Here is a 25,323-nt window from a genome sequence, read left to right as displayed (position 1 = left end):
GCTCCTCCAGGCTCAGCTGTTCTCTGCTGCTGCTGTGTGTGTGTATATGTGTATATGTGTGTGTGTTGGGGGTGTTTTGAGAGGGAAAAATAGAGAACAAAGGACACTGAAAGAGGTGCAGATGGTGCTTGTTCTAGGAACAGCTTTATGAGACATGCAGCCGGACTGGGAGGACGTCTGTGCCAGCTAACCTTGTGGGACTCAGCTTCTCCCATTGGGGCTGGAGTGCAAGCAGTCTCTTGGTCTAGATTCATTCAAAGCTCTCTAATGACTCTGGGTCTCCACAGAAGGGTGTGAGAATGTCTTCCTGTTACCTACTTCCCCCTTTTGACGCTGGGGAACTGATCCCAGGGCCTGGTGCATGCTAGTGCATGCCCTACAGCCGCCTACCTGCATCCTCAGCCTTTACTTTCGAGACAGGGTTTCTCTGTGTAGCCCTGGCTGTCCTGGAACTTACTCTCTAGACCAGGCTGGCCTCGAACTCAGAAACCCGCCTGCCTCTGCTCTCAGAGTGCTGGGATTACAAGCGTGTGCTACCACCGCCTGGGTAAGCCTTTACTTTCATTTTGGCATTCTAGGAAATGCTAGCAACTAGGCTAAGATGGACCCCACTAAGTGCTGGTGGTGTTGGCACACACTTTAAATCTCAGCAATGGGGAGGCAGACACAGTCAGATCTCTTGATCTTGATCTAGATCTACTAAGGGAGTTCATCTTGAAAACAAAAACAGATGCATCCAATCTTAGTGGTTTAGGTGTGGTACGAAGGCAAGACTGCAATTCCAGCTCAGTGGTGTAAGTATACAGACTGCTGCGTGAGGATTAACACAGCCAACCTTAGCAACTGCCCCTGCTATTAAATGTCCTGTAGTAGTCTCTACTTTTTTGGTTTGGTCTGCTATTTTGGTTTGGCATAAGGATCAGACGCCTGAGCAGGGCCTCATTGGTGAATCAGGCACAGTCACAGACTGGCGTTCTGCCTAAAGTCTACTGCGTGGCTGGTAATCACAGCTCGAGCTGCTGAGCTCCCCTGATAGCCCTTACATTTCATTATGGTCTCTGTGTTCAGCTTTCATACTCTCTTCTGTTTGGGAACCTACAAGACTTATTCTAATTTGTGATCTTCTACACTTCCCCTTCCACCGCCTTGAAAGAATGTGTTTATCTCATCTGTAGTTTGTTTTTCTTTGTACTGCCTTGAAACAGGCCTCGTTAATCAGACTACATCTGTGGAAGAAACTGGCAGACTGAGATAGTAGCCATCTGGCGTTGCCCTCATTGAGTCCAGCTGATGAGGGTGAGAGGGAGAGGGACAGGGACGGACAGCGCTGAGAACATTTGTCTTGTAGAAGGATCCGGCTGCAGAGACAGGAACTGACCCGAGGGTGTGGGAGTCCCTGAGCTCCACAAGGCAAGGGGTTGGAAACAAACACCCACTCTGTTTTTTTTTTTTTTCTTCTTCCCGAGACCAGGCTGGCCTCGAACTCAGAAATCCGCCTGCCTGTGCCTCCCCAGGGCTGGGATTACAGGCGTGTGCCACCACCGCCCGGCTCACCCTCTGCTGCTATTCGCAGGGTAAAATAGATTGAAGGGGCAGTTGTGTGTTGAAATGAAGGCACACATCGCCCGCCACCGCTTGGCAAAGAAGGACCTCTACTGTCAAGAAGCAGGCCCGCCTTTGTGGCTGCCTAATGAATATTCACGTTCTTCGGGCCAATCAACGCTGGAGTGGAACTGTAGGCCAATAAGCACCGTCGAGGGGCGGCTTTTCCTGAAAGTGTTTTAGAGCTGGAACTCTCCACCCTACGAACGAGGTTTCTGGGGGAATATTGTAGCGTAGGACACGACGTCACTTCCTACTGCATTGACGGAAGTGGCTTACCCGCACGTTACAATTTTTAGTTGTGTGTTCCGGTGGTAGCCGACTAGATTGTAGGCGATCCGTACCGGAGAGTGGCTATGGCGGCGGCGGATTCGGATGTTGTATCGCTGCCGCGTGGCCGCTTTCGCTGCTGCCTCTGCGATGTCACTACAGCCAACCGTAAGCGGTGGCTAGTGAGGGGGGTGGGTGCTAGTGAAAGTTAGGGTTTTCTAGGTTATTTTTGTTTGTTTTGTCTTTTATGCGGTCGCTAGGGTCATCCACCTATTTTCACTCAGCATATCCCGGGGCACTGGAGAGTGGAGAAAAATCTGACTTGTCGTTCCCATTATGGAAAATCTCCATAGTGGAAGTTTTATTATTCCCTTTAAAATCATCATCTACTGGTCATCCCTTCTATGCTTCTGGTACTTTGCTGGTCTCTGGAGTAGGGAAGGGGATTTAGGAACTCATTGTTTGCCATGAGGTAGTTTCAGTACACCACAGGGCTGAGGCATCACAGAGTTGGCAGTAATTCAGTTTCAGACGCCCCAAAGGCAAGGATGAGTGAAACAGCGGAATGAGTGCCGAAGGTGCCAGTGAGGAAAGGGGTTGGGAAGGTGGCCTGGATCATTCTGTGACATTGTAAGCGGCTCAGTGACACATCAGAGCCTACTTTTTATGTCTGTAATTGTGGTCTCCCCTAAACAGGGCCTTCTGGTGTTTTCTTTGTGAATGATCCCTTTCTCCACTCCCTCCCCGCCAAGCACTCTGCTCATTAGGACAAGCCAGCAACTTAGGAGCCTTCTTTGCCCACATAACATACTTCCATGGCATCAAGCAGCTGACTGATAATACTAATAGCTAATTTTCTACACTTACCACATCCCAGAAGGCCGGAGCTGTATGTGAATGATTCCTATGTGTTAGGCACTATCATTTCTGTCATATATCTGAGAAAAAAAAATACATTTGGAATACCTACTTTTTATTCCTGAGAATTATTCAGGGCCCTAATTTAGTTCTGCTGCATATGGCCTTGGACAAGCTACTTGATAATTCCTCTACAGTGTGCAGATGTTGCTCTACTTGATGCTTTTCAGTGGCTTAAAAAACTACCTGCACTCTAGGTCTTCCTCACTTAGACCACTCAGAGAGTGCACTGTGTAGAAAAGGAAAGAATATCAAGTGTGGAAGGAGTTACAACTCTGTTCCAGTATCACCCTTTGTCTGTCTTTGAAGGAACAAGAATTCCATTGTAGAGGGCAGAACAAAGAGCTAAAAGATACTTTATATGCTTTTGTGTCACACTCGTCTCTACAGGACCCAGCCTAGATGCCCACTTGAAAGGCCGGAAGCACCGCGATCTGGTACAACTACGAGCTACCCGAAAGGCCCAGGGACTTCGAAGTGTGTTTGTCAGTGGCTTTCCCAGGGATGTGGGTTCTGCTCAGCTCTCTGAGTACTTCCAGACATTTGGCCCTGTGGCCAATATTGTCATGGACAAGGACAAGGTAGAGTGAATGGCTCTGGGATTAATGTGTCAGACAGGTTTGCTTCATTTGCAAAGAGAGAAACCAGCAGTCTGTTTTGGCTTGTCCTTGGTAGACATTTTAGAACATTGAGTAGCTCAGTTTGTGAGCTTCTGACACCTTTTCCACTCTTTGGATTTTCATTCACCAGTATTAATTATGGGGGGTCTTGTTTACCAAATGTGTGTGTGTGTGTGTGTATGTATGTATGTATGCATGTATGTATGTATGTATGAGGGTACTTATCACATAACTATGGGTTTTGCCATGTAACTCTGGCTGACTGGGACTTGTTATCTAGACCAGGCTGGTCTTGAACTCACAGACACTCACCTGCTTCTGCCTACCTTGGTCTTGGAATTAAAGGCTGATATTAAAGGCATTTGCCCTATTCTTTCACACACTCCCCTTTTCTTTTTAGTCCTAGGGATTGAACCTGAGTACTTTTGAAAAGTACTAATGCTAGGAAAGTGGCCTTTATCTCCAAACTATTGCCATATCTGTTATCAATCACTTCCTGTCTGTGATTCATGCCTATGTGCTGGTGAGATCTGTGTAAATTTTTTGTTATGATAAGGAGGTAAGGGTCTAACATTCTTTTGCTTATGACTATCAGATGTTCCAGTATCATTTGTCTATAAGGCCATTTTTTCCCACTGGTCTTGTCTGCCTGAAAACTAGTTGACTGGATGCACGGATTTATTTGTTGGTATCAGTTTCTCTCCATCTGACTATGTCTTTATGCTGACACTGGTCTTTTTTTTTTTTTTTTTTAAAGATTTATTTATTATGTGTAAGTATACTGTAGCTGTCTTCAGACACCAGAAAAGGGCATCAAATATGTTTACGGATGGTTGTGAGCCACCATGTGGGTGCTGGGATTTGAACTCAGGACCATTGGAAGAGCAGTTGGTGCTTTCACCGGCTAAGCCATCTCTCCAGCCCAATACTACAGTCTTTTTACTATACAGAGTGTCTCTTTATAGGAATAGTTGATATAAAAGAACAAGTATTTTTACTTAAAAGCGGGCATGTTTGCCTTGCTCCTGCTAATGTTTTACCTTACCTTTAAAAAAAAAAAAGACAAAAAATATATATTTCGCCATGTTCAGCTCATCCACATCACAGCAGCCCAGCTCTCATATTGTTGGTAATCCTAGATAGTAAGTCCCCTGAAGACAGGGGTTTTTATTAGAGTGAGTGGGTATATTAGCAGTAGCAGGTGGTTTTTTTGTTGTTTGTTTTTTTAATTTGTTATATTTTGGTGCTAAGGCTTAAATCCAAGATTTTATGACACAACTTTATCAATGAACTACATTTTAAGCCCAACATGTATTCTTTTTAAAACTTTATTATGTGTGCATATGTATGGTCAATGGTGCAAATATGGGAGTCAGAAGACAATGTTTGGGAGTCTGTTCTGTCAGAGTGTGTTCAGGGGATTAAAATCAGGGTCAGGTTTGGTGGCAAGCACTTTACCCCAACATGAATTGTTTTTTGTTTTTTTTTTTTTTTTTTGGATTTGTTTTTTTTGAGACAGGGTTTCTCTGTATAGCCCTGGCTGTCCTGGAACTCACTCTGTAGACCAGGCTGGCCTCGAACTCAGAAATCCGCCTGCCTCTGCCTCTGCCTCCCAGAGTGCTGGGATTACAGGTGTGCGCCACCACCGCCGGGCTTCCCCAACATGAATTATTAATATTATTGTTATTACTTTAATGTTTGTGTGTGGGTGTCTGTATGAAGTCATGTATGTGAGTACAGGTGCTCAGGTCAGAAGAGGGCATTGGATTGTATGGACCTGGAGTTATAGGTGGTTGCAAGCTGTTTGCTATGTTGGAAACTGAATTCCAGTCCCTCGAAAGACACCAAGTGTTCTTAATCACTGAGTGATTTCTCTAGAATTCCATATATGGACCCTCCCTGCTATGGATTCTTATCATTAAAAAGAATCAGCTAGAAAAAAGTTGTACTTTGGCTTTTGGTTTTTTTGAGAGTAAATCTCGTGTCTTTTTGGCTGGCTTCAAATCTGTTATATAGCTGAGGCTGGCCTTGAGCTCCCGATCTTCCTGCCAAGTCCTCTCCTTTTAAAAGGATTTTGTTGGTTTTTGTCTTTTTAATTTTTTTTCCAAGAAAGGTTCCTCCACGTAGCCCTGGCTGTCCTAGAACTGACTATAGCTGAATTCACAGAGACCTGCCCGCCTCTGCTTCCTGGTGCTGGGACTAAAGGTGTGTGCCACCACCACCTGGCTTTATTGTTTCTTTTTGAGACAGTCTCTCTCTCCCTAGTCCTGGAACATGATAGGTAGACCAGCCTGGCCTCATATTCACAGAGATCTGCCCACTGTAGCCTTTCAAGAACTGGGATTAAAGGCGCGTGCCCCTGAGCCTGGACAAGATGTTTTTGTTTTAAATTATGCATACATGTGTTTGTGTGAGAAGTTGTGTACAAGTACATTTAACTCTAGACGTGGGCATCAGATCCCCTAGAACTGGTTATAGGTGGTTGTGAGCTAGCTGGCATAGGTATTGGGAACCAAACTGGTAACTGCTAAGTCATCTTTAACTCCTTTAAAGCTTTTTAAATTGTGTTTTAATTTTTTAAAAAAGACTTATGTTTATGAGTTTTACTCTACATGTTTGTGGGTGCCTTTGGAGGTCAGAAGAGGGTATTGTGTCCCCAAGAACTAAAGTAACTGATGGTTGGGACCTGCCCTGGAGGTGCTGGCACCAAACCCAGGGCCTGTGAAAGAGTAACAGGTGCCCTTCACCTCTGAGCCATCAGCACTCCAGCTCCTTAGTGACATTTTATTTGGTTTGTGTGTCTGTGTGGTAGGTGAGCAAGGGGACATGCATGGCACAGGCAGAGAAGGCAGAGAAGAACTTTTTCTTTCTTTTTTAAATCATACAGTATGTTTATTGTCTTTTTTATAGATTTATTTATTTATTTTATGTATATGAGTATGCTAAAGCTGTAGCTTTATGGATGGTTGTGAGCCACCATGTGGTTGCTGGGATTTGAACTCAGGACCTCTGGAAGAGCAGTCAGTGCTCTTACCTGCCTAGCCATCTCTCCAGACCAGAGAGAATAACTTTCAGTAGTCAGTTGTATTCTTTCACCATGTGAGTCCCAGGGAGCTCAAATTCAGATCATCAGGCTAGGTAGCAAGTACCTTTATCGCCTGGGCCATCTTATCAGGCGCTGTCTCTCCCTCCTAGTCTGGGATTACAGGCATGTACCACCAAGCATGGCTTGATGGATCTTATTTTTACCTGCAAAACTAAGTTATTGTGAAGCATAGGGGGCAATAGATGAAATTTTAATTGGCAGCCTGGAATAAAAATGTATGGGATTGGGGCTGGAGAGATGGCTTAGCAGTTAAGAGCACTGACTGCGCTTCCGAAGGTCCTGAGTTCAAATCTCAGCAAGCACATGGTGGCTTACAACCATCCATAACAAGATCTAATGCCCTCTTCTGTTGGGTCTGAAGACAGCTTCAGTAAACTTACATATAATAAATCTTTCTAAAAAAAAAAAATGTAAGGGATAAGGGTGAAGACTACTCAGAGTATGTTCCCTTTTACAAAAACAAGCAAATATTACCATTATATATATAGGCTGGTTCCCATTTCAAAGATTCTCATCTACTGTTAAAACATATGCTTGGATTCCTGATTGCCAAACTCACCTTTGCTTTTCCAGGGCGTGTTTGCCATTGTGGAGATGGGAGACATAAGTGCTCGGGAGGCTGTCTTATCACAGCCCAAGCACAGCCTTGGGGGACATGGACTGCGTGTCCGGCCAAGGGAGCAGAAGGAGTTCCAGAGCCCAGCTTCCAAGTCTCCCAAAGGAGTGGACTCAAGTAGTCACCAGCTGGCCCAAGCACTGGCTGAGGCCGCAGATGTCGGGGCACAGATGGTGAAGCTTGTGGAACTGAGGGAGTTGTCTGAGGCTGAGCGGCAGCTTCGGAACCTTGTTGTGGCCCTGATGCAGGAGGTCTTCACAGAGTTCTTCCCTGGTGAGTCCCCTGCTCTAAGTCTGAGCTCTCTCACACCTCTGTCAGTCTTCCTCTCCCCCGTTTTTGAACCCTCAGTTCTCCCTCATTTGTGTGCTCTTCTGTCTTTGTACTTCAGTATGTTCATGACTGGACAGCTCCCTGTCTTTTTACCCCTTTATTATATGTGCATACAAGTGACACACACGCTTATGGAAGCGAGGGTAACGTTGAGGAGTTGGCTCTCTCCTACTGCATGGGTCCTGGGGATCAAACTCAGCTCATCAGACCTTCACCTTTTCAACTATCTTGCCAGCTCCCTAATATCTTTTTTTTATCTTTATTTTTTGGCCCCTAGGCTGTGTGGTCCATCCTTTTGGCTCTTCTGTCAACAGCTTTGATGTTCATGGCTGTGATCTCGACCTCTTCTTGGACCTGGGCGATGTGGACGAGGCCCCGGTGAGTGAGGGGGAGCATGCAGTCACCCGACGTTACCTGTACTCTCTTGTTTTAGTGTCACGTATACAAGGTGGTTCTTAACCAGAGGCCTTACTATAATTGTGAGAATGTGGATATGGGTGGATGTACATTAGATAGAGTGAAAGTGAGTTGGCATAGGATAGATAACAGTGTCACAGGAAGTAAGACATTTCAAAGTCTGTATGATTGGTTTTGGTTTGGTTTGTTTTTGGGGTTTTTTTTTTTTTTTTGGATTTGGTTTTTTCCGAGACAGGGTTTCTCTGTGTAGCCCTGGCTGTCCTGGAACTCACTCTGTAGACCAGGCTGGCTCGAACTCAAAAATCCGCCTGCCTCTGCCTCCCAGAGTGCTGGGATTACAGGTGTGCGCCACCATCGCCCGGGCTATTTTGTTTTTTGAGAGAAGAGTTTCTCTATGTACTCCTAGCTTTCCTGAAAACTCACTCTGTATGTAGGCTGGCCTCAAATTCAGAGATTCAGAGATCCATGTGCCTCTGCCTCCTGAGTGCTGGAATTAAAGACATGTGCCATCACCATCTGGCCTATTGGGGTTTTGTTTTTGTATTTTTTGAGGCAGGGTCTCACCATGTAGCTATGGCTGCCTTGGAATTTGCTATGTAGACTATGCTGGCCTCTGGAGACCTTTTATTAATTGTGAAAGCTTGTCCTTAGCTTAGGCTTGTTTCCGACTACCTCTTAGACTTAGATTAACTTTATACTAATCTACACTAATCTCCATTCTGCCATGTGGCCTGTTACCTCTTGAGTACCAGCACCTGTTTCTTCCTTAGTGTCTGGCTGGCAAATCCCTCTTGCCTGATTCTTCCCCAGGGTTCCTACCTCTGTCTCGAAGTCTTTTTTTTTTTTTAAAGATTTATTTATTGTTATATCTAAGTACATTGTAGCTGTCTTCAGACACACAGAAGAGGGCGTCAGATCTCATTACAGATGGTTGTGAGCCACCATGTGGTTGCTGGGATTTGAACTCAGGACCTTCGGAAGAGCAGTCAGTGCTCTTAACTGCTAAACCATCTCTCCAGCCTGTCTGGAAGTCTTATCTATCCTTTCTTGCTTTGCTATAGGCCATTCAGCTCTTTATTAAACCAATCAGGTGTTGGAGTGTTTATAAAATATGATGCAGCTATAAGAATAACAGTATAAATAAAGTGCAGCTTGTACTCTTGTGGTACAGAAATCAGCATTTGACTACAGAGATAATTTTTCCTTCCACAGCGTACAAAAAGATCATTCCAACACAGAGCAGCCTCCCTGACTCTCTGGTTCTTACTGTCTGTGCAGTTCTTTCCTTCACAATGTCCGCTGAGCCTTAAGTACAGGAGTTCTCTGTATCCATTGGGACTGGGCTCCACAAGTCTGCATTTTCATTAGCTGTGGTTTTCTGTAGTGATCTCTATTATAAAAAGAAGTTTCCTTGATGAGGGGTGAAGTCAGTATTTCCCTGTGGTTATAAGGACAAATGTTTAGATTGTTGTTAGGGATTGACTATGCTGGTTTAATAAAGTAGTGGTTGTAGGTTCTCTTCAAGATCCAGGACTTCACTAGCACCAAGTAGGTAATATGTTTCCATTCTCAGGCATGGTTATCCTCTGGTTGAGCAGGTCTTAAGTCCAGTTAGAAAGCTGCCATTTACTGTCAAGTGTGTTTGCCACTACTATACTTTTAGGGGTTTCATGCTGTGTTGGTTTTTGTTGTTGTTTTTTTTTTTCCCGAGACAGGGTTTCTCTGTGTAGCCCTGGCTGTCCTGGAACTCACTTTGTAGACCAGGCTGGCCTCGAACTCAGAAATCCGACTGCCTCTGCCTCCCAAGTGCTGGGATTACAGGCGTGCGCCACCACCGCCCAGCAATGATGTGTTGGTTATTGATGTTGTTCATAGGCATCCATAGCTGGCTAAGGGTGTTTGCTGCCTTATTCTTCTGGAAGTTTGAAAGCTTGTCTTCACAGAGGAAGCATTCAGGTCATTTCCGGCTCAGGGGTTTTTGGGCTCTATTTCTGAAATGTGTAATGTCTTCTGCAGACATTGTGGGTGTTGGGGGCCAAGGAAGGACAACAGCAGTAGGCTGTATGTTTTGGCTGTATCTTTTGGACAGCCTTGATAGTTAGGCTAATTTAAAGTATGAACATCTCTGGGAGGCTGAGACAGGAGGATTGTGAAAATTTAGAGGTCATAGGGTTGGAAAGAAGCCTCAGAGATTAAGAACACTAGCTAGAGGACCAGGGATTGGAGTCCCAGCACAAACACGGCAGTTTGCAACTGTCCGTAATTCCAGTTCCAGGACTCTGATGCCCTTGCTTGGCCTTCACAGGTATTGCTTGCATGTGATGCAGACATATATGCAGGCAAAAAACCAAATACATATAATAATAAAAGGAAGAAAGTTTAAGGTCTGAGCTACATGTACACCTTGTCTTTTTTGTTTGTTTGAGACAGGGTTTCTCTATATAGTCCTAGGTGTCCTAGAACTCACTATGTAGACCATGCTGGCCTCCAACTCACAGAGATCCACCTGCCTCCTGAATGCTGGGATCAAAGGCACACACCACCATTGCCTGGCTTCAAATGACTGTTGAAAATGAGTTATGTAAATGAGTTATGTAAGGCTGCAGAGTAAAGCCTGTCCTTAGAAGGTAGAGGAGGGGGAGGGGTATTCACTCCCTTTTATCTCCACTACAGCCAGACCCACAGGCTCCAAAGGTTCCAGAGACTTCCTCCTTGGATTCAGCCCTTGCATCTTCCCTGGATCCTCAAGCACCGGCCTGCACCCCAGCGTCTCCTCTAGACTCACTGTCTCCAACTTCTCTCCAAGATTCTGAGGCCCTGGACTTTGACACCCCTTCTTCTCTGGCACCACAGACACCAGACTCTGCTTTGGGCTCTGACACTGTCACCTCTCCCCAGTCTCTGCCTCCAGTTTCACCACTGCAGGAGGACAGGGGAGAGGGGAAACAGGGGAAGGAGCTAGAATTAGCAGAGGCCTCAAAGGACGAGAAGGAGGAGGCAGCAGCAGTGTTAGAGCTGGTGGGATCTATTCTCCGTGGCTGTGTCCCTGGAGTGTACCGAGTCCAAACTGTGCCCTCTGCCCGGCGTCCTGTGGTCAAGTTCTGTCATCGGCCTTCCGGTCTTCATGGAGATGTCTCCCTCAGTAATCGGTACTTTTGTGTGGGGTTAAAGGCTGGCTCTTAAGGTCTCAGGTATTTGAGGAGGGGGTTCTGGTGTAGAAGGGCTTACGCCTTGAGTTTGTTTTTTTCTTCTTTGGTTCAGTCCTCCTTTCTTCCATGAATGTCACCTCCTACCTGGCTTCCATTTCAGTGTTGGCTTTTCTTTGGAATACTTTGCATTTGAGTCAGTGTCTTGTTCCATTGTTCTGACTGGCCTAAGCCTGTGTGATTCTCCTGCCGTAGCTTCCTGAATCCTGGGCTGACAGGCATGTGCCACTGTGCTTGACTCTGTGATTCTGCAGCACTGCTTTCTGTTGTTGGTTTTGTGTTTTGAGACAGTCTTACTGTGTGGGCCAGGCCGACGAGCTCAGAGGCCTTTGCCTCCTCAGTCGGGGTAAAATGCATAGGAAAGAGTTCTGTAACTACATAAGTCTAGGAACTGTTAGGTTAAAAGTAAACAGGTTTTTCCTCACTTTTTTTCCTCCCCTACTCCATGTTTCTCTGTATATTAACATCTATGCAACCAAATGCTTTCTCTTGAACTCCATAAAAGGAGGCCCCCAAAAATTATAACAGGGCCCTGAATACTCTCATTAACATGGCCTGCATATTTCCTTATGATCACTTATTTCCTGTATTATCACTTTGCACTATTCTTGCTACTTTGCTTCTTCCCCCAAAGTCTCTGATAGTATTTTTTGTTTCAAAAACATCTTAAATCACATATTTGTGTGTGCATCTTGAGTGTAGTTCAGAGAACAACGTGTGGGAATCAGTTCTCTCCCTTGTAACACAATTCGTAGGGATTGAACTGAGGGTGTCCGTCTTGGTTGGTGGCAGACTCTTACACACTGAGCCATCTCACTGGTCCTGTGTCTTTGGGGCAGTGTCTCTATATTACTATTTAATCTCTTGAGTATTGGAATTACAGACATGTGCTACACCACACTTGGCTAATGAGAAGTCCTATATAAACAAACATGTTTTATGAATGGTGACTGTACAGGGTGAGCATTTGGAATGTAGTATCGCCTAAGGTTCAGTTGATACATACTTCCCCCACCTCATCCCTAGGCTCGGGATACAACACAGGGCTTCATCAGTACCAGGTGAATGTCCCACCATTGAGCCACACCCCCTAGATCCATTTAATGTTCTTTTGCAAACTCTCTCATAAGACCATTATGTCAGTAAAACTTTGGGAAAATTTCTAACACCTTTGTTTCTCCATTTTCCTAGGTTGGCCTTGTATAATTCCCGTTTCCTGAATCTCTGCTCTGAGATGGATGGTCGAGTCCGGCCCCTTGTGTATACCATACGCTGCTGGGCTCAGCATAATGGGCTGTCAGGTGAGAATGAGGACAGACTTGCTCCAAGTGTGTGCCAGGCAAAGGCAGGGATTGAGCAAGAAAAAAAGAGGTAGGTACAGGAACCAGGGCTTGTAAATACTTTTTCCTAACATGAATTATTGGTTATTATCCAGGGGGCGGCCCCCTTCTCAATAACTACGCCTTGACGTTGTTAGTGATCTACTTCCTTCAGACCAGAGACCCTCCAGTGCTTCCTACTGTGGCCCAGCTTACCCAGAGATCAGGTACTGCAGAACAGCCTCTACTGACAGGACCTCTGCTTCACCTCAGCCCTTCACACTTCAGATGCCCTTGCATGAGATCTCACCTATCAGCCTGGCGCAAGGCTGATTGTTGTCTCTTCTTGTCACAGGGGAAGGGGAACAGGTAGAAGTTGATGGCTGGGACTGTACCTTCCCTAAGGATGCCTCAAGACTGGAGCCCAGCACCAACACAGAGTCTCTCAGTGAGTCTGGGAACCTAGTAGAACACTGATAGTGATGATAAGTTCAAGAATAGGGGACATATATCATACTTGTGTGCAAGGCAGGCTCAGGAATAGGGGACATACATCACACTTGTTGTGTGCAAAGCATGGTCTTCATGGTAGCCTATGGCGAATGTTTTATGGATGAAAAAGCACACATCTGGAGCAGGCCAGTAAGAGGTATACTCCCCAGTTTCACTGCTCTCTAGGGCAAGCTCTGGGGCAGGACATGGCTGAGGAACTGGGTTGCTCAGGACACTTCTGAAGCCCTATGAAGGGAAGAAAGTCCCACTCAAGTAGCTACAGGATGTTCCAGTTATGGCTTCCAGGTGACCCCCTTTTTCTAATCTGTCTTCATCAGGTTCACTGCTGGCCCAGTTCTTCTCCTGTGTTTCTTGCTGGGATCTTTCTGGCTCCCTGCTGTCCCTGCGGGAAGGTCAGCCATTGATGGTGGCAGGGGGCCTGCCTTCTGATCTCTGGGAAGGGCTGCGCCTTGGCCCCATGAATCTCCAGGACCCCTTTGACCTGAGCCACAATGTTGCAGCCAATGTTACTAGCCGGGTGGCTAAACGTCTGCAGAGCTGTTGTGGAGCAGCGGCCAGTTACTGCCGAAGCCTCCAGTACCAGCAACGTTCCTCCCGGGGCCGGGACTGGGGGCTGCTCCCGCTTTTGCAGCCCAGCTCCCCTAGCTCCCTGCTATCTGCCAAGTCTATCCCCTTACCCTCTGCCCCCTTTCCACAGATCATTATGGCTTTGGTGAATGTGTTAAGGGAAGCGCTAGGATGCCATGTAGAACAGGGAACCAAGAGACGGCGGTCAGAAGGTGCCAGAACGAAAGACTCTCCCCTGGGAGGGGCAAACAAGAGACTGAGAATTGGTGGGCAAGAAAAGAGCTGTGAGGAAGGGAAGGAGGAGCCACAGGGATGTGCAGGGGACCACAGTGAGAATGAGGTAGAAGAAATGGTAATAGAGGTGCGAGACACACCTCAGGACTGGGCCTTGTTGGGCTCTGGACCACCAGAGGAGTTGCCTCTGATGACTGCAGACTGTCTAGACAAGCCAGCTGAGCATAATCCCATGACACCTGAAGTGGCTGGAGAAGGGTGTCAGGGAGAGAGCGGGAAGGAGGCATCACACCCATCGTCAGTGAGCTGGCGCTGTGCCTTGTGGCACCAAGTATGGCAGGGGAGGCGGCGTGCCCGGAGACGGCTACAGCAACAAACCAGGGAAGAAGGCAGAGGTCCCACCACTGGAGCAGAGTGGCTGGCAATGGAAGCTCGTGTAACCAAGGAACTGAAAGGACCCAACAGCGAGCAGCAGAGGCTAGAGGGGGAGCCCCTCCTCACCTTCGAGGCATCTGCCTCCCAAGCTGAGCAGACACTCACTGTGGCACCACTCCAGGATCCCCAAGGCTTGTTCCCTGGTCTTCATCATTTTCTACAGGTTTTTATCCCCCAAGCGCTTAAAAATCTCCTCAAGTGAGGACCCAAACCTCAAAAACAATAAAGCTGCTAGTTTTTTTCATACAGACATTGGACAACTTTGTTTTTCTCTTGGTAATGCCTTTTTTCTTTGCCTTAATGTAGCTTCTGGCCTGACTATCCTAAAACAGTCCTATCAATTACACTTCAGAGTTCTCCTTCCTACTTCACACCACTTTCATAGGGCCACCTCCACGAGGCAAAGGCACTGATTTCTAAGAACAAGCTTTGCCTACACAAAGTTTGTCCTGCTCCTCCAGGTGATGGGAACCACCACAAATTTGGATTTAGGGTTTGTCTTTTCTATCCTTTAACGTGAAAGAGAGTTCAAACTGCCCGTAAGTTGGATGCAAGATTTTTTGGATAAGTTTTTTTCGAGACAGGGTTTCTCTGTGTAGCCCTGGCTGTCCTGGAACTTACTTTGTAGACCAGGCTGGCCTCGAACTCAGAAGTCCGCCTGCACCACCACTGCCCGACTTGGATGCAAGATTTTCAAATTTAGATATGTGAAAACTATTGTATCAGAACTGGCTGCCTTACCCGACCCTCTGGGGTGCAGCCAAGCCTGAGAGGTACGCGTGACGTGGCAAGTTGTCTGCGCTGCTCTGTTGTAGAAGTTTTAGCAGCACGGAGTTTAGTCGGAGCAGACCTACTTTCAGATGTTTTCCGCCACGGGCCCCAGCTGAACAGACATCCCCTTATAGAAAAAACTCGAACAGGAACAAAAGGAATTCAGTAAATTGCCACCCCCTTTCCCTGGGCCAGTTCCTGTAGTCATAGGTTTCAGATACTAGCCTTCGAGGGGCGGTGCTTCCGCCAGGTTCTCACACTTGTTCCCTCCCTCGGTGAGCTGCATCTCCTATCAGAATTCCGATTGGTCGGTCACGCGGGTGGGGCTGGCTCGTCCAGAGCTATTCTACGCAGGCGCCCGCTCTTTGCGCTCCAGGCAGCGGGCCCCACCCCTTGCTTTTTCCAACTCAGCGCGGCTGGAGACGGAACTGTCGTGCGTATGCCTTTTATGCCGTCCTCGCTTTCCGGCAGCTGTTTCCACACGGCTCTCTCCTTCCCTCCTCCCTCGTCTCCCTTGCGGCTTACTTTGCGGCAGCCCCGACAGCCCCACCCCCTTTCTCTGCGGAATCACCATGGCGGCTGGGGTAAGTTTGCCGGCTCCGGTGATTTGGGTCACCCTATCCACCGCCATCCTTTGCCTGAGTCGGGCCAGTCGGCGCCAGGGGAGTTTCAGACCCAAGCCGAGAGCCGATCTGAGGTCCACGGACCGTACGGTCGGACAGCAGGGTTCCTAGGGCCTGGAGGGCAACTGAGGCTGGGGGCTCGGAGGCCAGAGGTGGAACGTTCTGGGGTTGAGTAAAAGAGATGCTGGGTCTCCACTGTCTGGACCTTTAAAAAGTGTTTAGCCTCACTGCCATTTTGAGATGTGGCGTCTGAGCAGGTTGGTGGAACTTTTGCTCCCGTTTTGTGGGTCAACAATGTGGATAGTGAAAAGGAGAGGGTCTTTATGGGAAGGGGTGACAGGCACAGTTGGAGTTGTCCTTCCGGGAGGTTTGAGAACCAGAGGAATAAAGGATCAGTGCACTGAGCCCACATGGCCCCTGCTGATATTTTAGTAGGGAGACAACTGGGAGCTCACTGCAGGACAGGACCAGAGGGATGTTAAGTCGCGACGTGCAAAGAAAGGCCTTTTAGGAAGAACAACTGATGAGCGTTAGAATTCAGCGTGGTGATTCTGAGGGGAACTTTGAGCTCTCTTGGTGTATGTGCGTGCTTCTGAAGTGGTAACAGCCTGGAAGTAGTTAGATGCCCGGTCACCACGAATGAATGAAACAAGGGTTCTGGGAGAGATGGGTGTGAATGTGTGCGTGTGTTTAGGCGGATGGGAGTCTGATGGGACCAGAAGTTTTGAAGGGAAGACTGCTTTTAGAGATGTCCTTAAGAGAGGTCACATCTGTCGGTAGGCTTTATTTAGCAGCTGGTATGTTCTACTTCTTGGTATTTCAAAGGACTCTGATTACATTCGGTTCACTAGGAGTGAAACTAAGCTGTGCACGGCGGAATTACGTGGAAGTGAGTGGGGAGTGGCATTCAGGGTTCCGTCACTCAGGTCACCCTTCCCCCTTTCTCTTGTAGACCCTGTACACATACCCTGAGAACTGGAGGGCCTTCAAGGCCCTCATCGCTGCTCAGTACAGCGGGGCTCAGGTCCGCGTGCTCTCCGCACCACCCCACTTCCACTTTGGCCAAACCAACCGCACCCCTGAATTTCTCCGAAAGTTTCCTGCCGGCAAGGTGAGTAGGGAAGTACCAGGGATCCCCAGAATCCCATTCTTCTGGAGATGGCCTCCATGGTGTTTTTTTTTTTTCTTATTTAAGAAATTTTGTGAGGTCAGGGATGTAACCTACGAAAGCCACTGACCTTGACTGTCCAAAGGAAAAAAAAAATTGAAAGTTTCTGGTAATCCCCGTACTCCAGAGACTGAGGCAGAAAGATTGTGTGAAGTAAGCCTATATGGTATAGTAAGACCCTGTCTAAAAAAATAATAATAATAAAAATAAAAAAATGGAGGTATGTGTATTTCTGAAGGGAAATTCACAGCTGTCCAGTGACTGTCAAGAATTACAGACCTAGTTTATGTTTGTGGGATAAAATGTATCTGTACATATATATTAAGTATGTCTTGAGTTGGATTCTTGCCCCAAAGAGTTTGAATAGAGCTAAATATCCAAACTAAATATGGAGGAGGGCAAATGCTGAATCTGGATTGTACCTAATGCTTTGGGTGGTGAAGCTGTAGGATTGTTGGATGGCATCTGCATCTGAATTTATTTTGAGGTATGAGGGAGGGGGCCCTCACTGGCTCTGGCTGGTTCCAGACAAAAAGTTCTGGGATTGAGAGTATGGGATACCATATTTCAGCTGTGTTTGAATTTCGGCTAATGTGAATCCATATCATAAGGGATACTAAGTATTTTTCGTTTCTGAGCTCGAGATGTCACGAGTTTGTATAGCAGGAGTTGTCGTCTTAACATGTTATTTAGAACAATTCAACCTGACGAATTGGCTAGTGAGAAATCCCTGTTTTATGTGTTCTCCACTACTTTCTCCACAGGTCCCAGCATTTGAGGGTGATGATGGATTCTGTGTGTTTGAGAGCAATGCCATCGCCTATTACGGTAATTTGTGGGGATGCAGAAGTGCGAGGGTCTGGGGGTAAGACTGTATGTAGAAGAGGCTGCAGTAGAGACCTGGGTTGGTTTTGGCATGAGGTCAAAGTTGTAAGCTGTACATTCTGCCTTTGCAGTAAGCAATGAGGAGCTGCGGGGAAGCACGCCAGAGGCAGCAGCTCAGGTGGTGCAGTGGGTGAGCTTTGCCGACAGCGACATCGTCCCTCCAGCCAGCACCTGGGTGTTCCCCACCTTGGGCATTATGCACCACAACAAACAGGTAACGCTTTGGACTTGGAGAGAAGCTGGGGTAGAGATGGGGTCAGAGCCTAAATTTTGGGACTGGGAAATAGATGAAGGAAAAGATAACCAGGAATGGGTGGGCAGTGCAAAGGCTGACGTGGTTACCTCTACCGGTATGGTGGAAATAAAGTCATGAAGAAATTTAACATGAGTGATTCATTTCTGAAACATTTTAACTGCTTCTAGAGTCTTATGATAGAGGGTTGGGGTTGAGTCAATACTGATTAAATGGCTTCTCTAGTTCTGTTGGTGGGGGGATCTGAGGAAAGGGCTGTGGAACCCACTAAGTTTGAGTGATCAACAGGCCACTGAAAATGCAAAGGAGGAGGTGAAGCGAATCCTGGGCCTGCTGGACACTCACTTGAAGACCCGGACTTTTCTGGTGGGTGAGCGAGTGACACTGGCTGATATCACAGTTGTCTGCACCCTGTTGTGGCTCTATAAACAGGTAAGGTTTATATCCCATTTGACAGGTATTAGACCTGTACTGGGTTACCCCGGTTCTGCTTAGGACAGACCAGTTAGTGGCTATAGGGATCCTAGCGTCTATGTAGAGAAAACACTCGGACACATAAAAAATGCACTTTTTCTTTGAGAAGGAAGGAGTTCTTCAGTAGGTCTAGTCATTTAAGGTTCTGATGTCAGGGCGTGGGGAGCACAGTGGACCTATAGGTAAGGGTCTGGTAATCTGGTGTGAAATCTGCCTGTGGCCTTTCCATTATTGATTTTGTTCATTATTGATTTTGTTTCTGTTCCATCCTGTCAGGTCTTAGAGCCTTCTTTTCGCCAGGCCTTCCCCAATACCAACCGATGGTTCCTTACCTGCATTAACCAGCCCCAGTTCAGGGCTGTTTTGGGGGAGGTGAAGCTGTGTGAGAAGATGGCCCAGTTTGATGGTAAGTCTGAAGGGACTGGGCATGTGATCGGGTCAGGGTGCAGTTTGCTCCTGTCAACCCCTTGATTTGCATAACCTTTGGTTTTGTTCACCCACATCACCCATTGACTGACGTTTACATTAAAATGCAGATCTGTATGATAATGAATAGTGTGTGGTTTGCTCCTCAAGGCTTGTTTGGCTGTCCCAGCCACCCCTTTTCCCCTGATTGTTTCCTGGTTTGGTTGAAAAGAAAGAGGTAGCATATTTATTGTCTTCCCTCCTTTGCCAGCTAAGAAGTTTGCAGAGAGCCAGCCTAAAAAGGATACCCCAAGGAAAGAAAAGGGTTCACGGGAAGAGAAACAGAAGCCCCAGGCTGAGCGGAAAGAGGAAAAAAAGGCAGCTGCTCCAGCTCCTGAGGAAGAGATGGATGAGTGTGAGCAGGCGTTGGCTGCCGAGCCCAAGGCCAAGGACCCTTTTGCTCACCTGCCCAAGAGGTAAGCCGTTGGAAGGTGTTCTTAACCTTTGTCCTTCTCACACACATCTACGGCTACAATTTTAGGTTGTTAAAATACTGATGGGTGTAAGTATAGTCAAAGTCTCATGTAGTCCAGGCTGTGCTGAGGACCTGAAGTCAGTTCCTCAAGCCTGCATAGCAAGCAGTTCACCCACCAAGCCATGTCCTCGCCTCTTGGAATTTTCTTTCTAACAGGAGGGCAAAAGTTTAGAGTGGAGTGTATGTGTGAGGTGCTTGTTTTTGCTTTTTTTTTTTTTTAATCCCCTTTCAGATAGGGTCTCACTGTGGCTCAGAGGCCACCGTGCCCGACTTGGCTTTGCCTGGAAGCAGGTTTTGTTTTGTTCTGCGCAGGACCTTCTTTCTGCACTTGCACCTCAAGTACCTGCATTACTGGTGTGCCGGAGTCTAGCATCTCCGCCCTTCCCAAAGCCGCCTGCTTTACACTGGTCTGCTTCTTACTACTTGTTTTTATTGCTGGGACAACTGAGGAAAAACAACGGAAAGGAAGGATTATTTTGTCTATGGTTTGATGGCAACCAGGCATAGTTGGGGAGCAGAGAGATGTGAATGCTGGGGTCCACTCATTATTTATCCTGGTCGAGTTGACCAAAGAGCAGCCATGCGGGCTCAGTTTTGACCTACCTACATTTTGTGATGTTTTAAATGATTGCTTTGTAAACTAGCATGTAGAAGTACTCTGGCTGTAGAGTTGGAAATTGCAGCAAAGGTTAGTACCAAAGGACAGGGACTTACAGCTGAGAGTCCTAATCTCTAGTTCTTGTTTTTGTGTGTTTGTTTTTTTTGGTATGAGACCAAAAAGACTTCAGATTTAGCTTTCCTGCTTTTTCTTTTCTTTTTTTTGAGGGGTGAGGAGTGGGCTGAGACAGGGTTTCTCTCTGTGTAACTCTGGCTGTCCTAGAACTCATTCTGAAGACTAGGGTAGCCTTGAACTCAGATTCTCCTGCCTCTGACTTCGAGGTACTGGGACTCAAGGTATATACTACCACCGCCCAGCTATAGCTGCTATTTAAGTTGTATGTGTGCATGGAAGATTTGGAAGGCGCTGGGGATGGAACTTAGGTTCATTTAAGACAAACTCTCAGGATATCTGCAGCCCTGCTTTTTAAGAATACATTAAGTTTTGAACTCAAATAACTAATCTCCAGCCTTGCACCAGGATAGATTTAATGAGCAAGGTCTATAATCTATAATGCATCTAACATATGCTGTTGTAATCTAGACACTTCTTACACATAGTAAGTTGGTCTATATTGTGGACAGGGAATAAACAAAGCAAAATAAAATCTTTGAACAATTTTGCTGCTTTTGCCTTTTCTCCTTAAAAATAATTTTTTTTTTTTGCAATTTATGTGTGATTGTGTGCCTGCTCTTGCCACCTGTAGAGGTTCAGCATTGATGTATATCGAAGTCAGGACAATTTGAATGAGGTCCATTGTCTTTGTACCACAGGAGTCTTGGGGGATCAAAGTCAGGTCATTAGGCAAGCATCTTTAACCACTGAACCATCTTGCTGGCTCTTAGGAACCTTCGAGGATGTTTATTTAATGTCTGTTTTTTGTGTTACCATGATGAGGTGCCAAAATGTGGTTTTCTCTTAAGATTTTTGTTTGCTGCTGGGCGGTGGTGGAACACACCTTTAATCCCAGCACTTGGAAGGCAGAGGCAGGTGGATTTCTGAGTTTGAGGCCAGCCTGGTCTATAAAGTGAGTTCCGGGACAGCCGGAGCTATACAGAGAAACCCTGTCTCAAGAAACCAAAAGGAAAAAAAAAAGGAGTTTTGTTTGCTGTTAGTTTGTGGGAATTTTTTTCCCCTTTTAAAAGATTTATTTATGTAAGAGTACACTGTCGCTGTCTTCAGACACACCAGAAGAGGGCATCAGATCCCATTACAGATGGCTGTGAGTCGTCTTGTGGGTTGCTGGCGATTGAGCTCAAGAACTTTTCAAGAGTAGTCAGTGCTTTTAACCAGAGCCATCTCTCTAGCCCTGATGTTTTTTGTTTTGTTTTTTTGTTTTTGGTGGACAGATTCTAATGCATCAAAGGATGGTCTGTAGCTAGGTGTGACCTTAACTCCTGAGACTCCTTGTCTCAGTCCCAAGTTCTAGATTTCTGACATGTGCTACTAGCTGGGCGGTGGTGGCTCACACCTGTAATCCCAGCACTCTGGGAGGCAGGGGCAGGCGGATTTCTGAGTTCTGAGTTTGAGGCCAGCCTGGTCTACTGCGTGAGTTCCGGGACAGCCAGGGCTATACAGAGAAACCCTGTCTAGAAAAAACCAAAATCTAAAAAAAAAAACAACTGACACGTGCTACAATTCCCTTCCCTTAGGACAGCTCTGACTGACCTGAAACTCAGATTTGCCTGCTTCCGCCTCCTGAGTGCTAGGATTAAAGAAGTGTGCTACCATATTTAATCAACATCTTTAGGCTTTTTAATGTCATAAAATTGAAACCAGCAATTTAACTATCATTTGTTCAAGGTTTCATTCCAGTCATGTTTATCGTTTTGTGGTTTTCAAGTGTTGGGTATTGAACTTGAAGGGTCACACATGCTTAAAGCGTGACACAGTCTAGTTACCTCCAGCCCTAGCTTTTTAAAAAAACTTTTAAAAATTTTTTTATTTTCTATATTCTTTGTTTACATTCCAAATGATTTTTCCTTTCCCACTTTCCCCTCCCCATAAGTTCCATAAGTCCTCTTCCCTCCACCCATTCCTCAGTCAACCCCCTCCCACTTCTCTGTCCTGGTAATCACCTACATTGCTGCATCAAGCCTTTCCAGGACCAGGGCCCTCTCCTTCCTTCTTGGGAATGATTTGATATGTGAATTGTGTCTTGGGTATTCAGAACTTCTAGGGGGCTGGAGAGATGGCTCGGCAGTTAAGAGCACTGACTGCTCTCCCCCAAGGTCCTGAGTTCAAATCCCAGCAACCACATGGTGGCTCAGAACCATCTGTAATGAGATCTGATGCCTTCTTCTGGGGTGTCTGAAGACACAGCTACAGTGTACTTACATACAGTAAATAAATAAATCTTTAAGAAAAAACAACTTATAGGCTAATAGCCACTTATCAGTGACTGCGTTCCATGTGTGCTCTTTTGTGGTTGGGTTACCTCACTTAGGATGCTATTTTCCAGTTACAACTGTTTGCCTAAGAATTTTATGAGTTCATTGTTAATTGCTGAGTAGTATTCCATTGTGTAAATATACCACATTTTCTGTATTCATTCCTCCAGTCCTAGCTTTTTGAGGCAGAATCTTGTTATAGTCCCTGTGCTGAGATGACAAATGCAGAACATACCTGATCTACATTATTTGGGGGGAAGAGGGGACATGGACATTTGGAGACCAATCTAGAACTGGTGGTTAGGGGGCAGACTTCTGACTTTGCTACAAAGTAATCTTGGAAAAGTTTTACTATTTAACCTCAGCTGTGAAGTGAGAGAAAGGTAATAACATAACTCAGAAGTTACAAGGACTGAGTGAAACAAGGAGATCCTTACACTGTTGAGTCAGGTCTTGTGTAGCTCATGTTGGCACTGGAGCTGTCTAAGGACTCCTGATCTTCTGTTGCTTCCTCCCAAGCACTGGGTGAGTATGGCACAACCATCCCCACCTCGAAGCAATATTTATGTTAATTTAAAGCACTCTGCTAATTCATTTTATTTAACAGGTTGTGGGAGGTTGTAGCACATTTCATGTTTCATGCAATACGAGATTATTTAGCTGCTAAAATTTCTTTTCACATAGGATTTCAGGCAGCTTTTGAACCCATGATCTTTGTTACTCAGTTTCTCAAATGCTGGGATTATGGTGTGCTAGTCTACCACACCTGGTAAGATTTATTCCTAGCATGTCACACTATTAAATTGTGGCACACAAAACTCATGGCTGCATCTTTGGAAGCACAAAGGCTAAAGGAAAGGACATAAAGTATTAGTCCTTACTGAGATTATAGATTCTCTTCAGTCAATGCTCAGTCTTTAACAGTTTCTATAGATTTATTTTTATATGTACCATGTGTATGCCTAATGCTTGAGGAGCTCAGAAGCGGGTAGAGGGTGGCCTATTCCCTGGAACTGGAGTTAAAAAGATGGTTGTGAACCAATTTATGATTGGAGAGGAAAGAAAAAATAGGGCCTGAGCCATGGAGAAGTAATGCCTCCTGTGCCTGTCTGCTGGCTGGCTGTCCTGGCAGCTGACCCTAGTGTCAGGTTACTTTGAAGATAACCTGGACCTTAGAGCTCTCAGTATGCAAACTTGTTAGTGGACAAAGAGAACTAGAGGCCCTGGGTGTAAAGATTTGAAGTGGCTGTCCTCTGCTAGAATTCTGGGTCCAGCCTGTAACCTGAGAAGGCCTGAATGGTAGAGAGGGAGACTCAGGCTGGAGCATTGACTTGTGGCTCCTGGTGAATGTCCAGGAGAGGGGAGAGAGGAAAACAGACTACCTTGCTCTTAGCCACCACCTGGGGGCAGCAGGGAGCTGTGTCCTTGCGGGCTCACCGATGCTTTGAGTCTTGGCTTTCGCAGGGACTATTAACAAGATCCTGCCTCAAAAAGCTAGGACTGGTGGTGTGACTAGAACGTATAGCACTTTGTCTAAGCATGCGAACCTCCAAGTTCAATACCCAACACTCCAAAAAACATGTAAATAAAACCACTAAACAAGAAATATGACCAGAATGAAATCTTGAACAAATGATAGTTAAATTGTTTCAACTTTATGACATTAAAAGGTCTTGGCTCATCTATGCATGTCAAGACAGACAGACAGACTGATGTCCTGGCTTGTCATTCTCTTTACTCATGTTATTAGTGTTCTGTCGTTGCATTACATTACAGGGACCACTTCCTTCACACCAGTGGGCACTAAATAAAAATGCCATCGGCCTAGAGATGCTGTGCAGTCTCCGTGGGGCCTGCTCCTTATGGGCTTTCTGTGTTTTCTTTTCTCTTCAGTACCTTTGTGTTGGACGAGTTTAAGCGTAAGTACTCCAACGAGGACACCCTCTCAGTGGCGCTGCCATATTTTTGGGAGCACTTTGATAAAGATGGCTGGTCCCTGTGGTATGCTGAGTACCGCTTCCCTGAAGAGCTCACCCAGACCTTCATGAGTTGCAACCTCATCACTGGTGAGAAGAAGAAGGGTGGGTCTGGGAGGAAGAACAAGGTAGTGGGTGACATGATTCCAGAGACTAGAGAGTCTCCCTTTTCCCCTCCAGGAATGTTTCAGCGATTGGACAAACTGAGGAAGAATGCCTTTGCTAGTGTTATCCTTTTTGGAACCAACAACAGCAGCTCTATTTCTGGCGTCTGGGTCTTCCGAGGCCAAGAGCTTGCCTTTCCGGTAAGGAAGGTGTTGGGGGTGGGGGGCGGTGGGCAGTAATATGGGAAACTAGGAGTCTTGAGTCATGGCCAGTGGGTATGAAGGAAGAATTTTGGATTAAACATGGAAAGTATGTTCACATCAGTGGGAATCCTGGCATCTGCTGTCATATGTTTGAGCTAGAATTTGGAGAGATGGCTCCAGTGTCTAACCACATGCCTCTGTACTGTTTTGTTTTTTTTAAATCCTCAGCTGAGTCCAGATTGGCAGGTGGACTATGAGTCGTATACATGGCGGAAACTGGATCCTGGTAGTGAGGAGACCCAGACCCTGGTTCGAGAGTACTTTTCCTGGGAGGGGGCCTTCCAGCACGTGGGCAAAGCCGTCAATCAAGGCAAGATCTTCAAGTGAACATGTCTTGCCAGTCGTCTAGCTGCCTGCACCTACCTTTCAAGGGAGATGGGGGTCATTAAAGGAAACTGAACATTGAACTTTTTCCTGTCCTGCCTCCTTTGTGATTGGTGGCTTCTTCAAAAGTTTTTGCCTTTGCCTGAGACATCACTGTGGTGAGGCAGAAGTTTTCAGAAGAGCAGAAGTAAAGGCCTGGCCTCAATTTTGTCTTTATTGCCCTGCTTCCTACAATGATGCCATTCTAGCTGGGGAAGATGAGAGGCAGACTGGGTGGTGACATGGGGCTTAATTACTAAACTCTTAGACGCTGTACCCAGACTGTAACCATTGAAGAAAG

General features: G+C 46.2%; 2 protein-coding genes across 3 annotated transcripts; both read left to right on the top strand.

Moving 5' to 3' along the window:
• The first annotated feature begins 1,871 nt into the window (after nucleotides 1–1,871).
• Tut1 (terminal uridylyl transferase 1, U6 snRNA-specific) lies at nucleotides 1,872–14,401 on the top strand. Of its 2 annotated transcripts, XM_052190306.1 has the most exons (9): nucleotides 1,872–2,040; nucleotides 3,181–3,371; nucleotides 7,090–7,405; nucleotides 7,740–7,840; nucleotides 10,553–11,028; nucleotides 12,277–12,386; nucleotides 12,521–12,631; nucleotides 12,760–12,852; nucleotides 13,235–14,401. In XM_052190306.1, exons 1-9 carry the CDS (start codon nucleotides 1,959–1,961, stop codon nucleotides 14,353–14,355), a joined length of 2,601 nt encoding a protein of 866 aa, XP_052046266.1. In that variant the 5' UTR covers nucleotides 1,872–1,958; the 3' UTR covers nucleotides 14,356–14,401. The 2 variants fall into 2 exon arrangements, with proteins under 2 accessions (XP_052046266.1, XP_052046273.1); XM_052190313.1 differs by lacking the exon at nucleotides 3,181–3,371.
• Nucleotides 14,402–15,393: 992 nt separating this feature from the next.
• Nucleotides 15,394–25,066, top strand: Eef1g (eukaryotic translation elongation factor 1 gamma). Its single transcript, XM_052190321.1, has 10 exons — nucleotides 15,394–15,508; nucleotides 16,500–16,658; nucleotides 17,480–17,543; nucleotides 17,672–17,814; nucleotides 18,142–18,285; nucleotides 18,604–18,733; nucleotides 19,004–19,208; nucleotides 24,209–24,381; nucleotides 24,472–24,596; nucleotides 24,828–25,066. Exons 1-10 carry the CDS (start codon nucleotides 15,497–15,499, stop codon nucleotides 24,984–24,986), a joined length of 1,314 nt encoding a protein of 437 aa, XP_052046281.1. The 5' UTR covers nucleotides 15,394–15,496; the 3' UTR covers nucleotides 24,987–25,066.
• Nucleotides 25,067–25,323: the final 257 nt, after the last annotated feature.

This window comes from Apodemus sylvaticus, chromosome 1 (assembly GCF_947179515.1).
Source record: "Apodemus sylvaticus chromosome 1, mApoSyl1.1, whole genome shotgun sequence".
Classification (NCBI taxonomy): domain Eukaryota; kingdom Metazoa; phylum Chordata; class Mammalia; order Rodentia; family Muridae; genus Apodemus; species Apodemus sylvaticus.
The sequence above is the reverse complement of the archived record's forward strand: the minus strand, read 5'-3'. Positions and strand labels throughout refer to the sequence as shown.